This window comes from Python bivittatus, unplaced genomic scaffold (assembly GCF_059951505.1).
Source record: "Python bivittatus isolate LINGU-HERP-01145 unplaced genomic scaffold, Pbiv_v1 ctg000270_np1212, whole genome shotgun sequence".
Taxonomy (NCBI): Eukaryota; Metazoa; Chordata; class Lepidosauria; order Squamata; family Pythonidae; genus Python; species Python bivittatus.
The window spans coordinates 2,170,027-2,185,307 of NW_028277050.1; the positions used below are offsets into that span (position 1 = coordinate 2,170,027).

General features: G+C 41.5%; 2 protein-coding genes across 2 annotated transcripts; one reads left to right on the forward strand and one right to left on the reverse strand.

Moving 5' to 3' along the window:
* Positions 1-740: 740 nt before the first annotated feature.
* PHB2 (prohibitin 2) lies at positions 741-10,434 on the reverse strand. The gene is made up of 9 exons (XM_088138597.1): positions 10,271-10,434; positions 9,602-9,734; positions 9,433-9,517; positions 8,962-9,041; positions 8,392-8,576; positions 7,524-7,653; positions 5,122-5,227; positions 4,843-4,918; positions 741-4,007 (listed from the first exon to the last, which is right to left on the reverse strand). Exons 2-9 carry the CDS (start codon positions 9,726-9,728, stop codon positions 3,927-3,929), a joined length of 870 nt encoding a protein of 289 aa, XP_087994723.1. The 5' UTR covers positions 9,729-9,734; positions 10,271-10,434; the 3' UTR covers positions 741-3,926.
* A 181-nt stretch (positions 10,435-10,615) lies between these two features.
* On the forward strand, positions 10,616-14,611 carry EMG1 (EMG1 N1-specific pseudouridine methyltransferase). Its single transcript, XM_007420411.3, has 6 exons — positions 10,616-10,870; positions 11,693-11,794; positions 12,097-12,238; positions 13,469-13,527; positions 13,600-13,749; positions 14,241-14,611. Exons 1-6 carry the CDS (start codon positions 10,736-10,738, stop codon positions 14,352-14,354), a joined length of 702 nt encoding a protein of 233 aa, XP_007420473.1. The 5' UTR covers positions 10,616-10,735; the 3' UTR covers positions 14,355-14,611.
* The last annotated feature ends 670 nt before the right edge of the window (positions 14,612-15,281 follow it).

A 15,281-nucleotide genomic window follows, 5' to 3' on the forward strand; every position in this document is an offset into this window, starting at 1 on the left:
CAATCAAACTGGGTATGCTCTGATCCCAAGGAAAATCCTCATGTGAAACTATCTGCCACCAAAGATTATTTTTCTCTCAATACAGCTTTAGGAAGAACTGTCCCCAAGGTAACAGCAAAAGAAAGAAGTTAAACCAGCTATCCAGACATTCAACTATTCTTCCCCCCAATATCTTGGACGTTACTGCCCATATAGGACTTTTAATAAAGTCTGTGGTAGGACACGAAGCATGATTGATCAGCTTTACTTCTGTGGGTTGTAAGTTAATGTAGTTTGGTTAAGCATCACTCAAGAACCAGTTTGGTGTAGTAGTTAAAGGCACCAAATTATAAATTGGGAGACTGTGAATTCAGCCTTAGGCCCCCAAGCCAGCTGGGTGACTTTGGGCTGGTCTCTTGCTCTTAACCCTAGGAAGGAGGCAATGGCAAACCACTTCCAAATAGAACAGCAAAAACTGATAAAAAGAAAATATTATTGTGTGGAAGACGGAAAATGCAGGTACTCTGAAAGAAGATGGGGAAAACCCCAGTGGTCTACTGAGAACTACAGCAACGCATTGCCACCTGCCTTCCATTTCCTCCCCACTACACACATGCTTTAACACAAGTAGATGTTACAGTGAAGTGATCTTTAAAAGCAGATGGATGGGTAATTTTTCTCCTTTTTGCATAAGTACTCTCTGATGTGAAAAATCCATCCCCTTAAAAATGAAAATAAATATATCAGAATCTTCTATCAGAAGATTTTTGGACCTGATTTTATTTTTATAAAGATGTGAATCACAAGGCAACAGAAGTTACATAGATAAAATATCACAGCACTTGCAAAAGTCCTGTGACCCATCTATTCCTGAGATGAGATGTTCAGTGGGGAACAGTGAAGGGAAAGGTCAGCCAGAAATGACAAATGGAAGAGCCAGGGATTTTATATATAAGGCATGACACCAACCCATCAGGAACTATCAAAGACAATTTGATCTACTTAAAAATCAGCCCAGATAGAGAAAATTGCATAACGCAACCCCTTTGCTTCCCCCAGCCAACATCTGATCCTTCAGGATGGGATTAAGTATCTAAGGGAACTCCATTGCAGCATGAAATCAAATTCTGTAGCTGATTCCTACTGCTGATATTCTCAGAAAAATGGAACCACATTAGCCAGAAAGGGTCCATTAGTGAGGGACGAGTTGGGAAGTTGACAAGGGTGAAAATGACAACTGAAAGGAAATCCCAAAAGGATATCTGTGGACCCCAAAGATGTGCGCTATCCAAACAGCCCAGTATCCCCATTCTGTCAGTCATCTGTGTGGTTCAAGGAGACAACGGCTACTTCATTTCTTTGTCTGTTTGATCAGGAGACTGTCGCTGGAAGAGAAACAAAGATACAGCAAAGGACTGTGAGAAATGTGCCACAATATGGGCTTGGGGACCAAGCATGGAGCAAGCCTTAATTTCTATGGTTAACACACAGCATGAGTAATTAATGGTTCACACATATAAACATGGATTTGGTAGCTTAATTCCTAGAGGCCGAAAAGCAGGTTTGTCCTTATGCTGTTGTTTAGTTTCTACAACATCTTTTTTCGTTGTTTGGATATAGAAATTTTCTATTTTTTTCTGCTATTTTTCTTCACCTAGCTTCATGAGAATAAAAGTAAGTCAAGTCATAACTTTGGGTAACTGATTTTGTTAAGGGAAGACAACCAATGATATCCAATGCCTAACTCAGAAATTTACTCTGAATCTCTTATTATTAGACCAAACCTTTAAAAATTTGCCTGACTGACCCATAAAATAATAGTCATTTAAATGAAAAGTCCTAAGAATGGAACCACTAGAAGGCCTTCCCTTTCTTTCATACTTCCTTATGGGAAGACTATAATGAGCTGTTCTTGATCACACACTTTCCCACTTTTCCAACATTTTGTTATAATGTCATAATCATTACGTCATCATCATTATTAAATTTATATGCCACTTGACTCACAACAACTCTGGGTGGTTTACAAATTTTAACAATTTAACAATTAAAAACAAAGAACCCCTCCCCAAAAAACCCAAAACAAAAGAATAAAGGTAGCAGTTTACTAAAGAATAAATATTTCATACAAAATATTCTACTTAAATATAGTAAGGGCACATAACATTTCAAACTAAATTCTAAACTGTATAGCCTTTAAGATTCTAGATCAGTGTTTGTCAACCTTGGCAACTTTAAGATATGTGGGCTCCAACTCCCAGAATTCTGGGAGCTGAAGTCCACATATCTTAAAGTTGCCAAGGTTGATAAACACTATTCTAAATAAACCGACATTCAGATGAAATTTGCTCAGTTGATACAAATATGCCAAATCGTGTCACTGACAAACTACAGCACTGTCCTCTTTACTTTTATAAACTCCTAGTTGCTATGACTATGAACATAACTGGAGCACCACCTAAATCATGCTGTAGGCTTCTGTCACAGATGTTCTGGGAAGCTATACATAGTTCGTTCATTTTGGCATTTTGTTTTCTACAGCTTGAAAATAAGTACAACAACTTTGTAATAAAATTAGCCCGGAGAGAACACAGCCCTGAATTTCCAGACAAACTTATCCTACTTTGGAGATGACAATGACAATACTTTGTACTCTGGATGGAGTGCTTGGCCAAGCTTGACAAAGGAACAACTTTCCATCCTGTTTCAGCTGAAAAACACCAGCAATTTGCTATTTTCAGCAGACGAAAATGGAAGAGTGGTGGCTTAATCTCCACTTGACCTCACTGTTTGTCCACTCAAGATTTCGCCACAGAAACAAAAAAGCACATGGAGGATAAATATTCACATAACACTGAATCTTTTTACTAGGAATCAAGAATTTTGATCAGAAAAATATCCTGCCTCCCCCTCGCTCAAAAAAGTGGGTGGGAAAAAACTAAGCAAGCACCCATCCAAACCATTCTTATCAAATTCACAACCCCCGTGGCTGCCTATGAGCTAAAAACAAGCATCTGTGGGAAGACTGTTCATACATCGGGGTAGTTTAACCTAACAAGGTTCCACAGATCTGCAAAGATGAGGCCAAACTTATTCCTATGCAGCTTCTTTTTCAATGAGTAAAATTCCATCAAACAACTTTTCACATGTATTGCTCAGGAGAAGCAGAAGCCAAAGCCCAAGTCTTAACCCTTCTGCGGGCCTCTCTCCTCACCACTAATATTCCCAGCACTCTAAATCTGCTGCTAATGATTCCACTTTTGCCATACTCGTTTTTACATCTATCAGAATCGAGGAAGATGATTCATCAAGACTTTTAATTAACTACCATTTGTGCATGGCTAATATAATGATGAAAGTTGAAAAGAAAAAGCAGCATTTCAGTTGATGCCATCTCAGAACAAGAACTTTCCTTTCACTCTCACATGAGGGGATTGTGTATTCAAAACAGCCTATGCTGTAATATCTACCACCTACAGCTTCTATAAATATATCGTGTGGTGTTACCAAACTAATCAGAAATAACTTTTAAGTCAATTAATTTTTTTCTCAATTAAACACTGTATGAAATGGATTTTGTGCCTTACCTTCCTCTGGATCCGGAGCAACACATAATAGCAGCAGAGGGGAGAGGAAGAGAAAAAAAGGATTAGAAAAATCTGAGAAGCCTGCTACACCTATGTTTATGGCACATGCTTTGGGAGCTAGATCTATGCTATATCCAGAAAGCAAGATATATTGTTACATTTATACTCTCTGCTCTTCTTCAAAGAAACTTAAAGCAGCATAAGATAAACAGCTTGTTAGGGGTCTCCATCCCACCACTGCTCCAGAGAGGAATTGCAGTCTTCTGAACTTTCCCTAAATCATCTTATGCTACAGTTCAGGCAATCCATCATGGGAAATCAAAATCCTGCAGAAGAGCTATTTGGATATCCACAAGCCACTCACCTAGTAAAACCTTCATCCTGTAGATTAAGCACTAAATTGTCAGCTGTAAGATACACACGGTTTTGAGATGCTGCAATCTGTAAGAGTTCAGGATAGTGGATAAAAAAAGCAGTTAGCAGAGATCCTGAAACACATGGGGGTTTGGTAGCAATATACTCAAGTACAGGTTTTTTCAACATTTAGGGGATCTTTCCTGAACCTTGCTCCCTCCAGAGGTTTGCGGCTTTAATTCATATGATCTCCTTCAAGTGTGCATGGAAATTATAGGAACTGAATGCAATATATCTGGAAGGAAGTAGGTTGGAAAAGACTGATTTGGAGATAAAAGCTTTTATACCATGGGTTGAGATTCACCACGTAAAAGAAAAAAGCAAGGCCCCTACAGAAGCATGCTATGAAATCTGTAGACAAAACTCTCTCTTCCCTTTTGAAAACTGATTTATTCTTCTGATGTCATCAGTCATGGGCTCTGCTTTATCAGATTCCAGAACACAGACAACAGGTGTGGAATTTCAATTTGTCACAGAAAACAAGAATTAAATTCCAGATAGTTCCAGGTCCATCAGTCTTCTAAATGCCTGAATTCATTCTGCTTCTCCACCTGATTTTGTTCCTGCTGTGAGCCTTTTCCTGGTCCATGGCACACTATACTCTGCAAGTGACCATGGCTGGGTGTGGCCCACTGAAATGATGTGAGCCTGCTCTTACAACAAAAGTCAAATGTTTCTTGGCTCTTGTTAAGATGGGGAGATGGCCTCAATAAGCAGGCACTGCTGGTGAAGACAGACACTAGGAGAAGCATATCATATTCGCCTTGGATTCATCACTTGGCCTGGTACAGTGTGAAAGCAACAACTGAGGGTGTACATGTATACATATATGTAAAAGCAACCCCCCTAGACTAACACTCACCGTTTTGGAGATATTTTGGGCAGCACGGATCTTGCGCAGCTTGATATAACCTGGGTTCTTGCTGAGGGCTTCTCCAATGTGAGCAATCAGTTAAGGTTGCATTTCTTAAAGGTTTTGAACTTGGGCACCATCTTTGGCCACCCCTTCAGCGACGATTAAGCTGCATCACTTACTCAAAACCATATTTTGTGCTGGATCACTGTGCCCCTGCATTCTACTGCCACACCCAAAGCATCTGGAACCAATAGCAAACTTTCTCCCTCACATCAAAGCAAGGATATCATTTTAGCAGCTGTGGCTTCTCCTTCTGCCTGAACGATCTTCTGCCTTTGCTCCTGCTTTGCTTTTTCCACAAGGAATTGTGCTCGCTGAGCCTCCTGTTGGGCTAGAGAAGTAAACAACTCATGATAATATACACACACAATTTTCTTGAACAATAGTTTTAAGAGCACTTAGCTCTTTTTACAATTCAGTATTATACGTATGGATTCAACAGTTTTTATTATATCCAGCCAAGGTTACTCAAGAATATGTACACTGTGCAGCATTCCTTCATGCTGCTGTTGGAGGCAAGCAATCAAAGCTCTAAACAGGTTTTCAGTTTTGTGGTAAATTTTGCATCTGGGCAGAACTACTTCAGGCTGCAGAGAAAGTATGACAAGGTAGGATGGGCTACCATATTCCTACATCTAAAAAACAAGCACCTCTGGGAGAATGCTTCTATCTCAGATTTTTCATCCCCAACATGGTACCTGTATGCATGGATATTTTTTTTAAAGATATGAAAGAGTACAGACAAATATTAGTACAGTGGTACTTCGGGTTACGAACTTAATCCGTTCCGTGACTCTGGTCGCAACCCGAATTGGTCGCAACCCGAAGCAAATTACTTTCTTTGGAGCCATGCTGACAAGCACACCAAAAACCTTCCAAAACGCCACAAAACACACCACAAGCCTCACCGAACGTCTCCTTGCTACCGTGATCTCGCCCACAGGAAGCCGTGACCGCGTGGCAGCAGGGAAAATGGCCGCGGATCCGGTTCGTAACCTGAGGCGGAGTTCGCAAACCAAGGTAAATTTTTGCGGCCGGAGCTGGTCGTAACCCGAAAAGTTCGTTAACAGAGGCGTTTGTAACCCGAGGTACCACTGTATCTTGGCAAGAACCAGACCCATGTAATACACATGTGAAAGCGCCAGCATGTTGCTAATTACTTCTTGCATTTATAAGTAACATGCACTCACAAACAAATCCCTGGACTTTTCAGCGTGGGAAAGCCAGCAGTAAATCTCCAGCTTTTTAGACAGTATTACAATGAATAAGCATTTATTCTTTATTTAAAACAGGGCTCCCCAAACTCTTCAGCTCATCAACCCCTTCATGAAGTTTCAGATTGTTCACTGACCCCCAAACATTTATTATACGAAAATAATTTAATAAATACTACTTTAATTAATAGTACTACAAATAATAACAGCAACAACAAAATGGATAGTTCCATTGACCCTTGGGGGTCAATACTGACCACTTTGGAGAACCCTGATTTAAAACAAGAGCACAATTTTTTTTTCAGGCAGTGGGCTAATATAGTATTTGAGTAATGCACTGTAGGAAACCTCATTTTAAAAAGTGGGATCTGAACACTAAATAAAATAGTTATTTAATTCTCCTTTCTCCCAATTCACTCTAGTGACTTACATTAAACTGATCTCACTTTAAAATTACTTTTATAATAACCAGCGTTGAAATTAACTGATTCATTGCTACACTCTGTCTACACTCTGTCTTACACAAAAATTATGTGGGAAGTAAATTCAATTAATTTAATGGCCCTACTATTCCACCCTAGTCCATCTTCAAGTTAAATTGATTTCTTACGAAACAAAATGGAAAAAAAAAAATCACTGAGTGATCTGACATTAAATCACAGATGGTCTCCTGTGGATACTCTAGAATCCAACCTCAGGAGAAATGAAAAGCAGGAAATGGGGGCAGAGGGGGAAAGAGCGGCTGCAACAGAAAGCAAAAGACATGGGGCAAGAGAGGGTCAGGGGCTCTTCTCTGTGGCAGAAAATGATAGGAACTGGCATCATGCTCAGTGGCAATGTGGGTGGTTTCTGCTGCTGCCTGCGGCAAGAGAAAAAGCGATGGTCCAAATTACTACAGAGACTTGCAGCAAAACAAGGCAGAGAGGATTCTCATCTAAAATGTCAATGATGTATGTGAATCATGGAGTACGCACCCCTCCTTCAGAACAACAGACAATAAAAAACAAAGCTGAAAAACGATGCAAAGTGTCCTCTAGCTTTCTTGCTCTCTCGATCACTTTACCAGCAGCAGCCAGAGGTAGTGTCTGTTCCTGTGTAACAAAGTAACACGCGACATAGATATATGCTGGTGTGTTTCTGATCTCTCCTGTTACAACTGTGTGCAGATGTGCCCTCAGAAACATAAGGTGAACTACATACTCCCTGCTCTGGATCATATCACGGGAGGGGGAAGTTACCAATATTCTGAGCAGCTGCCCATCTGCCTCTCACCTAGGAGTGTGTTGGGGGAACTCTTTTGGAACGTTTTTCTCTGCAGCCCTTTGCCAGGTTGATTCCGTTTTCAAACCCAATATTCCTTTTGCTGATTTCTCCAGCTGTAACAGTTTCCTCTAAATTTAAACATCAACTCACCCACTTGCTTGGCCTCAACCGCTGCCGTGTATTCTCGGCTAAAGCTCAGCTCTGTGATGGCTACATCATCTAGTATAAGGCTAAAATCCTTTGCTCGCTCTGTCAGTTCCCGTCGGATAAGCAAAGATACCTGAAAAAATAAACCCACAGTTCTTGCTCAGCATCTCAGTGCTGCAGATAAGCGATTTTCCTTTTCCGGAAAAGTTCACAAACTCATAAGAGTCACAGAATCATGGAGCTAAAGGGGGCCATTTAAGTCCCTGCACCTACCCCCTTGCTGGGTGCAAGAATCCATTAGAACATAACTGACAAATAGCTACCCAAACTCTTGCTCCAACTTTGTCTTCCTGGCCTTCGAAACTGCACTGGCTCTGTCTTCTTTCACTCCCCACCCCCCTTGTTAAGAATGGCAGAAACAAAGCAAGCAAAACATTTACTACTCTAAAACAGACATTTACTACTCTAATAAAACAGGCCTCTAGTTGATTAATATTTTGATTGCTGCAGGTTCTGACAGCAACAGGAGCAACAAGATTGGCCATAATTCTTCTTAAGAACTGGGCTTAACATTCAAGGTGAGATCTGAGTAAAGCAGAATAAAAAACACCCTAAAACTACATTTGCTTTGTTTGCAGCCGCATCACACTACTTGTTCATATTTTTCTTGTAATCAATTACACGCACACCTGCTATCAAGCAAGGTTATTTCCCATTTCATTTCTGGTCCAGAGGAAATTTCCAAAACATTCCATTTGTTCCCTAGACAATTTCTTAATATACGAGTCATCTGCAACCAGCAAATTATTGGGAACTCCTGTGAAAGTAGGATTAAGTGATGAAAGATGGTCTATATCAGAAAAGGACAAACCTGAGCTCTTTGGGTAATGAGCTGTGAGGCATTAAACTTTGCTACCACACTTTTGAGTACTTCATTGACAATGGAAGGAAGAACCCGTTCTTCATAGTCTAGTCCAAGTCGCTGATATAAGCTGGGCAATTCTGCAGCATTGGGCCGTGATAGAACACGCAAGGAGATATTCACCATCTGCAGATCTAGAGTCAAAATCGAGTCAACCACAATCTCTGAAGTGCATTCTATTTTTCTTCTCTAGTCTGATTATATACCAGTTGTACCCTCCCAAATGGGCCAGTAACCCCCTTAATTTATGCTCTGGCCAGAGAACTGTATGCTTTTCTGTGAAATAACAACAGAAGGATGTAAAAGTTTATACGAAGATAGAGTGCAGAACTCAGAATTATGGAAAAACAATCCGTATCTATTCCACAATGCTCAGTTATAGATCTCAATGATTTTGGGACACCACTCTTAGTATAAACTTCACTGCAGCATTGTTATAAAAACAAAAGATGGAGAAATATCTATACACATTATCCTGACTTCTTAGGAGGTAAAAACTCTGTGCATCTCTGTTCTTACCTTTGGATCCTGTTGGTGAGGAAATTTTGCGGGGCCGGGCTCGAATATCGTAAATTACTGGATACTGGAACCAGGGAATTCTGTGGAGATTAGCAATGATTATACTCAATATGAGATGTAAAAAAGAAATAAAAGCCTATCCCTCTCCTTACTTGGATAAAGATTAAATATTATCATATAACTTTCAGCATACTTTTTAGGGCTTACTTTTTAATGAAAAAATATTTCTGTAGCTTTTAGGAATGCTATTTTAACAAAAACAAAAATTATATCACCATGAGGCTTTTCTTTAATAGCTGACAAGAAAGCTTTGAGGAGAATTTAAAAAAAAATCTTGCCACACTGAAATAATGTCAAATTAAATTTGGGGGAAAATAGGATCTCTTTGGAAACTTTGGTGTGAGGATATTACCTTGAGATTATCTGGTAGATTCTAAACCTTTTTCTACTACACAGTCTCTAAATGAATACCTGAAATGCAGTCCCTCCGAAAGAATAGTATCCTGCTGAACTCCACCAATGCGGTTGAAGAATATTGCTCTTTGACCACCTTCCACTGTGGAAATCAAAAGCGTTCTGCTGTTATCACCAATAGTTGAACAAAACAGATTGAAGAATTAGAAAAATAGAAGCTACCTACCTGTAAAGACAGATTCACGGATACCATAGGCTGCAGCACCAGCACCCAGCAGCAACTTTAAAGCGGTGCTCATCCCACGTGGGCCAGTAGGCAGGCGGCCAGCAAAGTCCTTCAGGCTCTGAGCCATGGCAACCTGGATATGGAAACAGGTCCCCAAACCAATAAATCAATATATCAATAAATAAACTGTACAATTCTGCAAATTTTCTTACTGAAATTGTGATAAAGCTTGGAGGGAGAGGGGAACTGTGCATGAAGCATTTTATGTATGCAATTATCTCCGGGTGAGGAATTCTGTGCTACTGAGAACTACACCAACAGGAGTGCCGAGGCTTGCTAAGCCCTGATCAAAATATGATGAATGTACTTCCCATATACACTTTTTAAACGGGATGTTATTGTGAAGTAGCCATTCTTTACTGCTGAGACACCAAGAGCGAAAGATGAATTCTTATTAAGGAACATCACCCCGCTCAGAAGTGCGATATTACACCACGCGCATGGGGTAAGACACGAACTCAGTCCCACTACTTGTTCCGCACGGTTGCTGAATCATTAATAACATTCTCCTATTCCGCGCCCTCCCTCAACGGGCTCATTAAAGCATGGAATCAATCAGCCGCTCCCTTCCCCAACTTGCCCATCGCCCCTTCACTAAGGAGAATTCACCCTCGGAGAAGCAGGCGGAGGCTCTAAAACGCTTCAGCTCCTCAGCAGAAACATAAACCCTCACAGCAACCACCTCCGGGGATAACCGCCGCTCTCCCTCGTTCTCCAGCCACGCCGCCGCGCCAGAGAGAAGGACACAGGAAACGGCGGGCTCTGGGTAACGCTTCCGGGTCAGGAGGCGGGCGCCTCGGAAGGACTTTTCCCCCTTGCGGAAGCGCGGCGTTCGAGCGCCGCAAGGCGGGTAATGGTTCCTGAGCTCTTGAAGCCTTAGCGGTGCTTCGTGATTTGCGGCTCGGCCCATCTGGAAATGCAAGGCGTGTCTGCACGAACGAGGCGGGGGTATGTTTCCATCCGCGGCTCAAATGCCTTGAAGCGAAAGCACAATTTAGGAACAGGAAGTGGCTGACCCTGGAAGAGGAAACCGCTGCCCCCGTGAGAGAAAACCGCGAGCTCGCCGTTTTTAAGATGGCGGCGGCCCCCACGAGGAAGCGTCCCCATGCGGAGGGAGACTCTGCTGACGGAGGGAGCTTTGATGCCCGCCGCGCCGGGAAGAGGCGACTGGTGGTGATCCTGGAGGGGGCGTCGCTGGAGAGCGTGAAGGTGCAGGAAGGCGCCGCCGGGCAGCCGGAGAGAGCATTCGGCAAACTTTAAGCCTTGGAGAGCACGGAGGAGGGTCCGGGAGACCTTGCGGGAGGAGAAGCGGATTTCACTTCCCTTCCCAAACAGCCGCCAAAGTCAAAAGCTGCTTCGGGGTGGGTGGGGGTGGCCCTTCCACTTCTCTCTGAAATATATTGTATTTAACCTGCGTGCGGAACAAAGATAATGATCCTCGCTTCTGGCGGCAGAATGTCTCGGTCAGCCTTTCCCAACCTGGTTATATCCAGGTGTGGGGTGACAGCAACCACCAGAATCCTCACCCTGGACGAGAATTTTGGAAATTGTAATCCCAACATATTTGGACGGCTTTAAAAAAAAACCGTCGGGAAGAAGAACCGAGGGAGGAAACGGTTATTGTATGGAGCCCCTGTTATCAGAGAGAATATATTTAACATGGGTGTCTTCAGGGCCATAATTTAGTTTGGGATGCAGAGAGGTCTTAGCTGGTTCCTGAAAATATGATAGATTAAGATCACTGCTACTCTAAGAGAAATTCTGTTGAAAAATAAAATTGTCATTTCCCCCCACAAACTCAACTTATGGAGTTTAGTGCTGTAAGATGTGTCATACAGAACATAAATGTTTCTCACTCACGAATCATTACCTTTAGATGGTATAGAATTAGAGTGTTCAGAAGCCATATGGAAGAGTTTATCTAGGAGTATGGGCAGATTTCCCTAATTTGGCACTGTTTTATTGTTTTACGAGTTTTGTAAATTTTTTTACATTAAAATGCACACGTATAAAACAAACAATTCATTCCAGGTTGGGAAAACATATGAATTGCTGAATTGTGACAAGCATAAATCCTTGCTTCTGAGGAATGGCAGAGACCCCGGAGCAGTTCGACCGGACATCACCCACCAGGTATTCTATGCAGATTTAAATCCAGTTTCTGGCCTGCCTTTGTTCCTGAAATATTGACTGGGAAATTGCATTCATAGAAAACCTAGAAACTAATGCTGGCAATTCTGTTTTGAATCAAGCCACAAATGATCCTCAACATTTTAATTTTTTTCACAATTCCTAGTTGTGCATATGCTAATACTGTCTTCAGGCACTGCTCTTTCTCAAGTATTCTCTAAAACAGCCTTGAAATATTTTGAGAGACATTACCATAGAATTTATTTTGCTTTTTAAATAGCTTATGTTTTTCATTTTTAATTTAGAGCCTCTTGATGCTGATGGATAGTCCTTTGAACCGAGCTGGCCTTCTCCAGGTATACATCCATACAGAAAAGAATGTTCTTATTGAAGTCAACCCACAGACAAGAATTCCTCGCACTTTTGATCGTTTCTGTGGCCTCATGGGTAAGAAATGCAACTAAGATTCCCCACCCTACCCCAAACTGAGTATGTAACGGTCTGAGCAATGTTTGCCTGTATGTCTCTGTAGACTATTAAACTAGTCTAGTTTGGAATCTCTTACTGATATAGGTGCACATTACATTGCAGAATGTTTATATATGGTGGCCTGAGTAGTTATTATATTTCCAGGTACTGCAACCTGTCCATCATATTAGCGTAACATACTAAAACTATGGGTTTTCCCATACTGTTTCTAGAACTTATTTGCCCTTTTCCTGCGCCTGGAAGTATAAGATATTTTGTATTCAGTAGACAGAAGGGAAGATCTGAAAGGGGAGCAAACATAGAAGTTGAAACTATTATGCTGGGGGCTGAACTATTAAAAAGTTGGTGAAGTTCACTGTAGTTTAAATGTAATTATAATTTAATGAAGTACATGGATATGATTATTCTCCATCTATTTTACAATTCGCCATTTATATCACATTAACAATTACCGTGTGGCACCATTTTTGAAAGGCTCCAAGAACCATATATGGTCCTGAGACTTACAGTCCCGTGCTTTACATTGCAAATGTGAATCCATTCAATCTCCCTCTAAAACAGGGGTAGAGAACCTGGCTTCCTGCATGGTTTTGGATTCCAGCCATCAGTCCGCTGGTCTGGTAGGAAGGCTAGAGATTCATCATGTGAGTTTTAAAATAATTGTACAGGTAGTCCTTGACTTATGACCACAATTGGAACCGGAACTTCCATCACTAAGTGACCCAGTGGTTAAGTGAGTCACGCCCAATTTTATGACCTTTTTTGCCACAGTCCTTAAGCAAATCACCACAGTTAAGCAAATCCAGCTTCCCCCACTGACTTTACTTGTTGGAAGCCCCTCAGGAAGGTTGCAAATGGCGATCAAGTGACCCCAGGACACTGACAGTTATAAGTGTGAGGACTGGTCACAAGTAACGTTTTTCAGTGCCATCATAACTTCAAACGGTTGTTAAACAAATGGTCATTACGTCAAGGATTACCTGTACATTATGCATACCAAATTAAATCAGCTTCCCTTTCCAGGGCTGACAAATGAACATTAGCTTTCCCTGTCAGGCCACATTTAGGTCTTAAATTGTGTACGTCTGTGGAAAAAGAAAAGATTCTGAAAACCACTACTTATATAGGATTGTTGCAAGCAACTAACACTACATGCTTCTGTGTTAACGTTTCTTTCTCTCTCCTTAGTTCAGCTGCTGCATAAGTTTAGTGTCAGAGCTGCTGATGGCCCTCAAAAGCTGTTAAAGGTAATAATTCTACTATGATTCTCTGCAAGATTGTGCTTCTACTACCAGGTTAATCCAGTTTTTCTTTTGCAGGTGATTAAGAATCCAGTGACAGATCACCTTCCTGTGGGCTGCACAAAAATAGGCACCTCTTTCTCAGCCCCTCATGTGACAGACATGCGCGACCTAGTCCCTGCTGCAGATCCTATAGCCATAATTGTGGGAGCTTTTGCCCATGGCTCGGTAAGGAGTGTATGTGTTCTTAGACTGTCTTTCTCTTATTTGCAAGCCAGTTATCTCACCTCCATCTTAATTGCAGTTCAGGCAGCAAGCAGTACTCAAAGGTATTATGTACTCATACAGCTTCCTACAAAATAATGGCCTATGTTATAGAACTGGATTAAGCGTCTTAAGAACACATGCTGTAAACTTGCTATGTTTCTATAAAAAGGGGTAGAAATACTGGTAGGGTAGTGCTAGTAGCCTCCTGCATTGACTTACAACTTAAAGAGGGCAACCTTAATTGTTAGCTGAGATTATGGAGCTGATTTTTTAATATAGCCAGTGGGCACCAAATTAGGGAGAGCTGTAGGCACAGAAATCTGCTTGCATTGTCCATCTAGCTTGCATTGTCTGTTCAGTAATTGATTGGAGTATTAATCACTTAAATATTAAACAATGTGGCACATATATATAATTTAGAAGCTTGACTAGCTGCCATTTTTTTCCTCCAGCTTAATGTTGACTACACAGAAAAGACCATCTCTATCAGCAACTATCCACTCTCTGCTGCTTTGACTTGTGCTAAAATCACCACAGCTTTTGAAGAAATGTGGGGAGTAGTATGAGCCTACTGTTGTGTTCATAGATTCACAGAATATGGTATTTTGGTCTAATAGGGCCCTGTGTATATTGTAAATGTTATGTACTGTATCCCTTATTTATGGGAAATACACCCTTAATTACTTTTTTGTGATAAAGAATCTTTGTATATAGCATAAGTTGCTCTGTGATAGCTGGTGTGGGTCTTCCGGGCTGTGTGGCCGTGGTCTTGAAGTCTTGTTTCCTAACGTTTCGCCAGCACCTGTGACCGGCATCTTCAGAGTGCAGGAGCACAGACAGGAGCAGTTCTCTCTGTGCCCCTGTCTGCGCTCCTGCACTCTGAAGATGCCAGTCACAGGTGCTGGCGAAACGTTAGGAAACAAGACTTCAAGACCACGGCCACACAGCCCGGAAGACCCACACCAGCCATCGTATGCCGGCCGTGAAAGCCTTCGACAATACATTGCTCTGTGATACTTAAGCTTAAATAATGGTCAGTGATAGTTGCTGTGTATGTCCCCCCCCCAGATTATTTTAATAAAATAAATAAATAAACTGGTACAGCACAAAGCCCTAGCTCCTAGCATCATATTTGCTTGTATCAATGTCTTTGGGCCCTTTAAAGTTTCCTCTGGGATTACAGAAAGCTTCCTGGGAGACTAATTTTCCTTTTGTGATTAGTTGTGCTTGCCACGACAGTCATATATAGCTGGCAAGTCTCATGACAATCATTTCACATGTATCTTCAGTCCAAAAAAATATTTCCCTGCTTTCCCGTGAACTGTAGCAAGTCAGTTGGATAATTTTGGAGGCTATTTAGTAAGAGACCATGGACTAACAGCAGTACCATCACTGTTTCCAGAGGTAGCCTTGGTTAGCCCCAGTGATGCCAAAATGACAAGACATGCCATCTTTTGTCATTTGCTCTCCTGCAGATGCCTGTGACTCTTTCT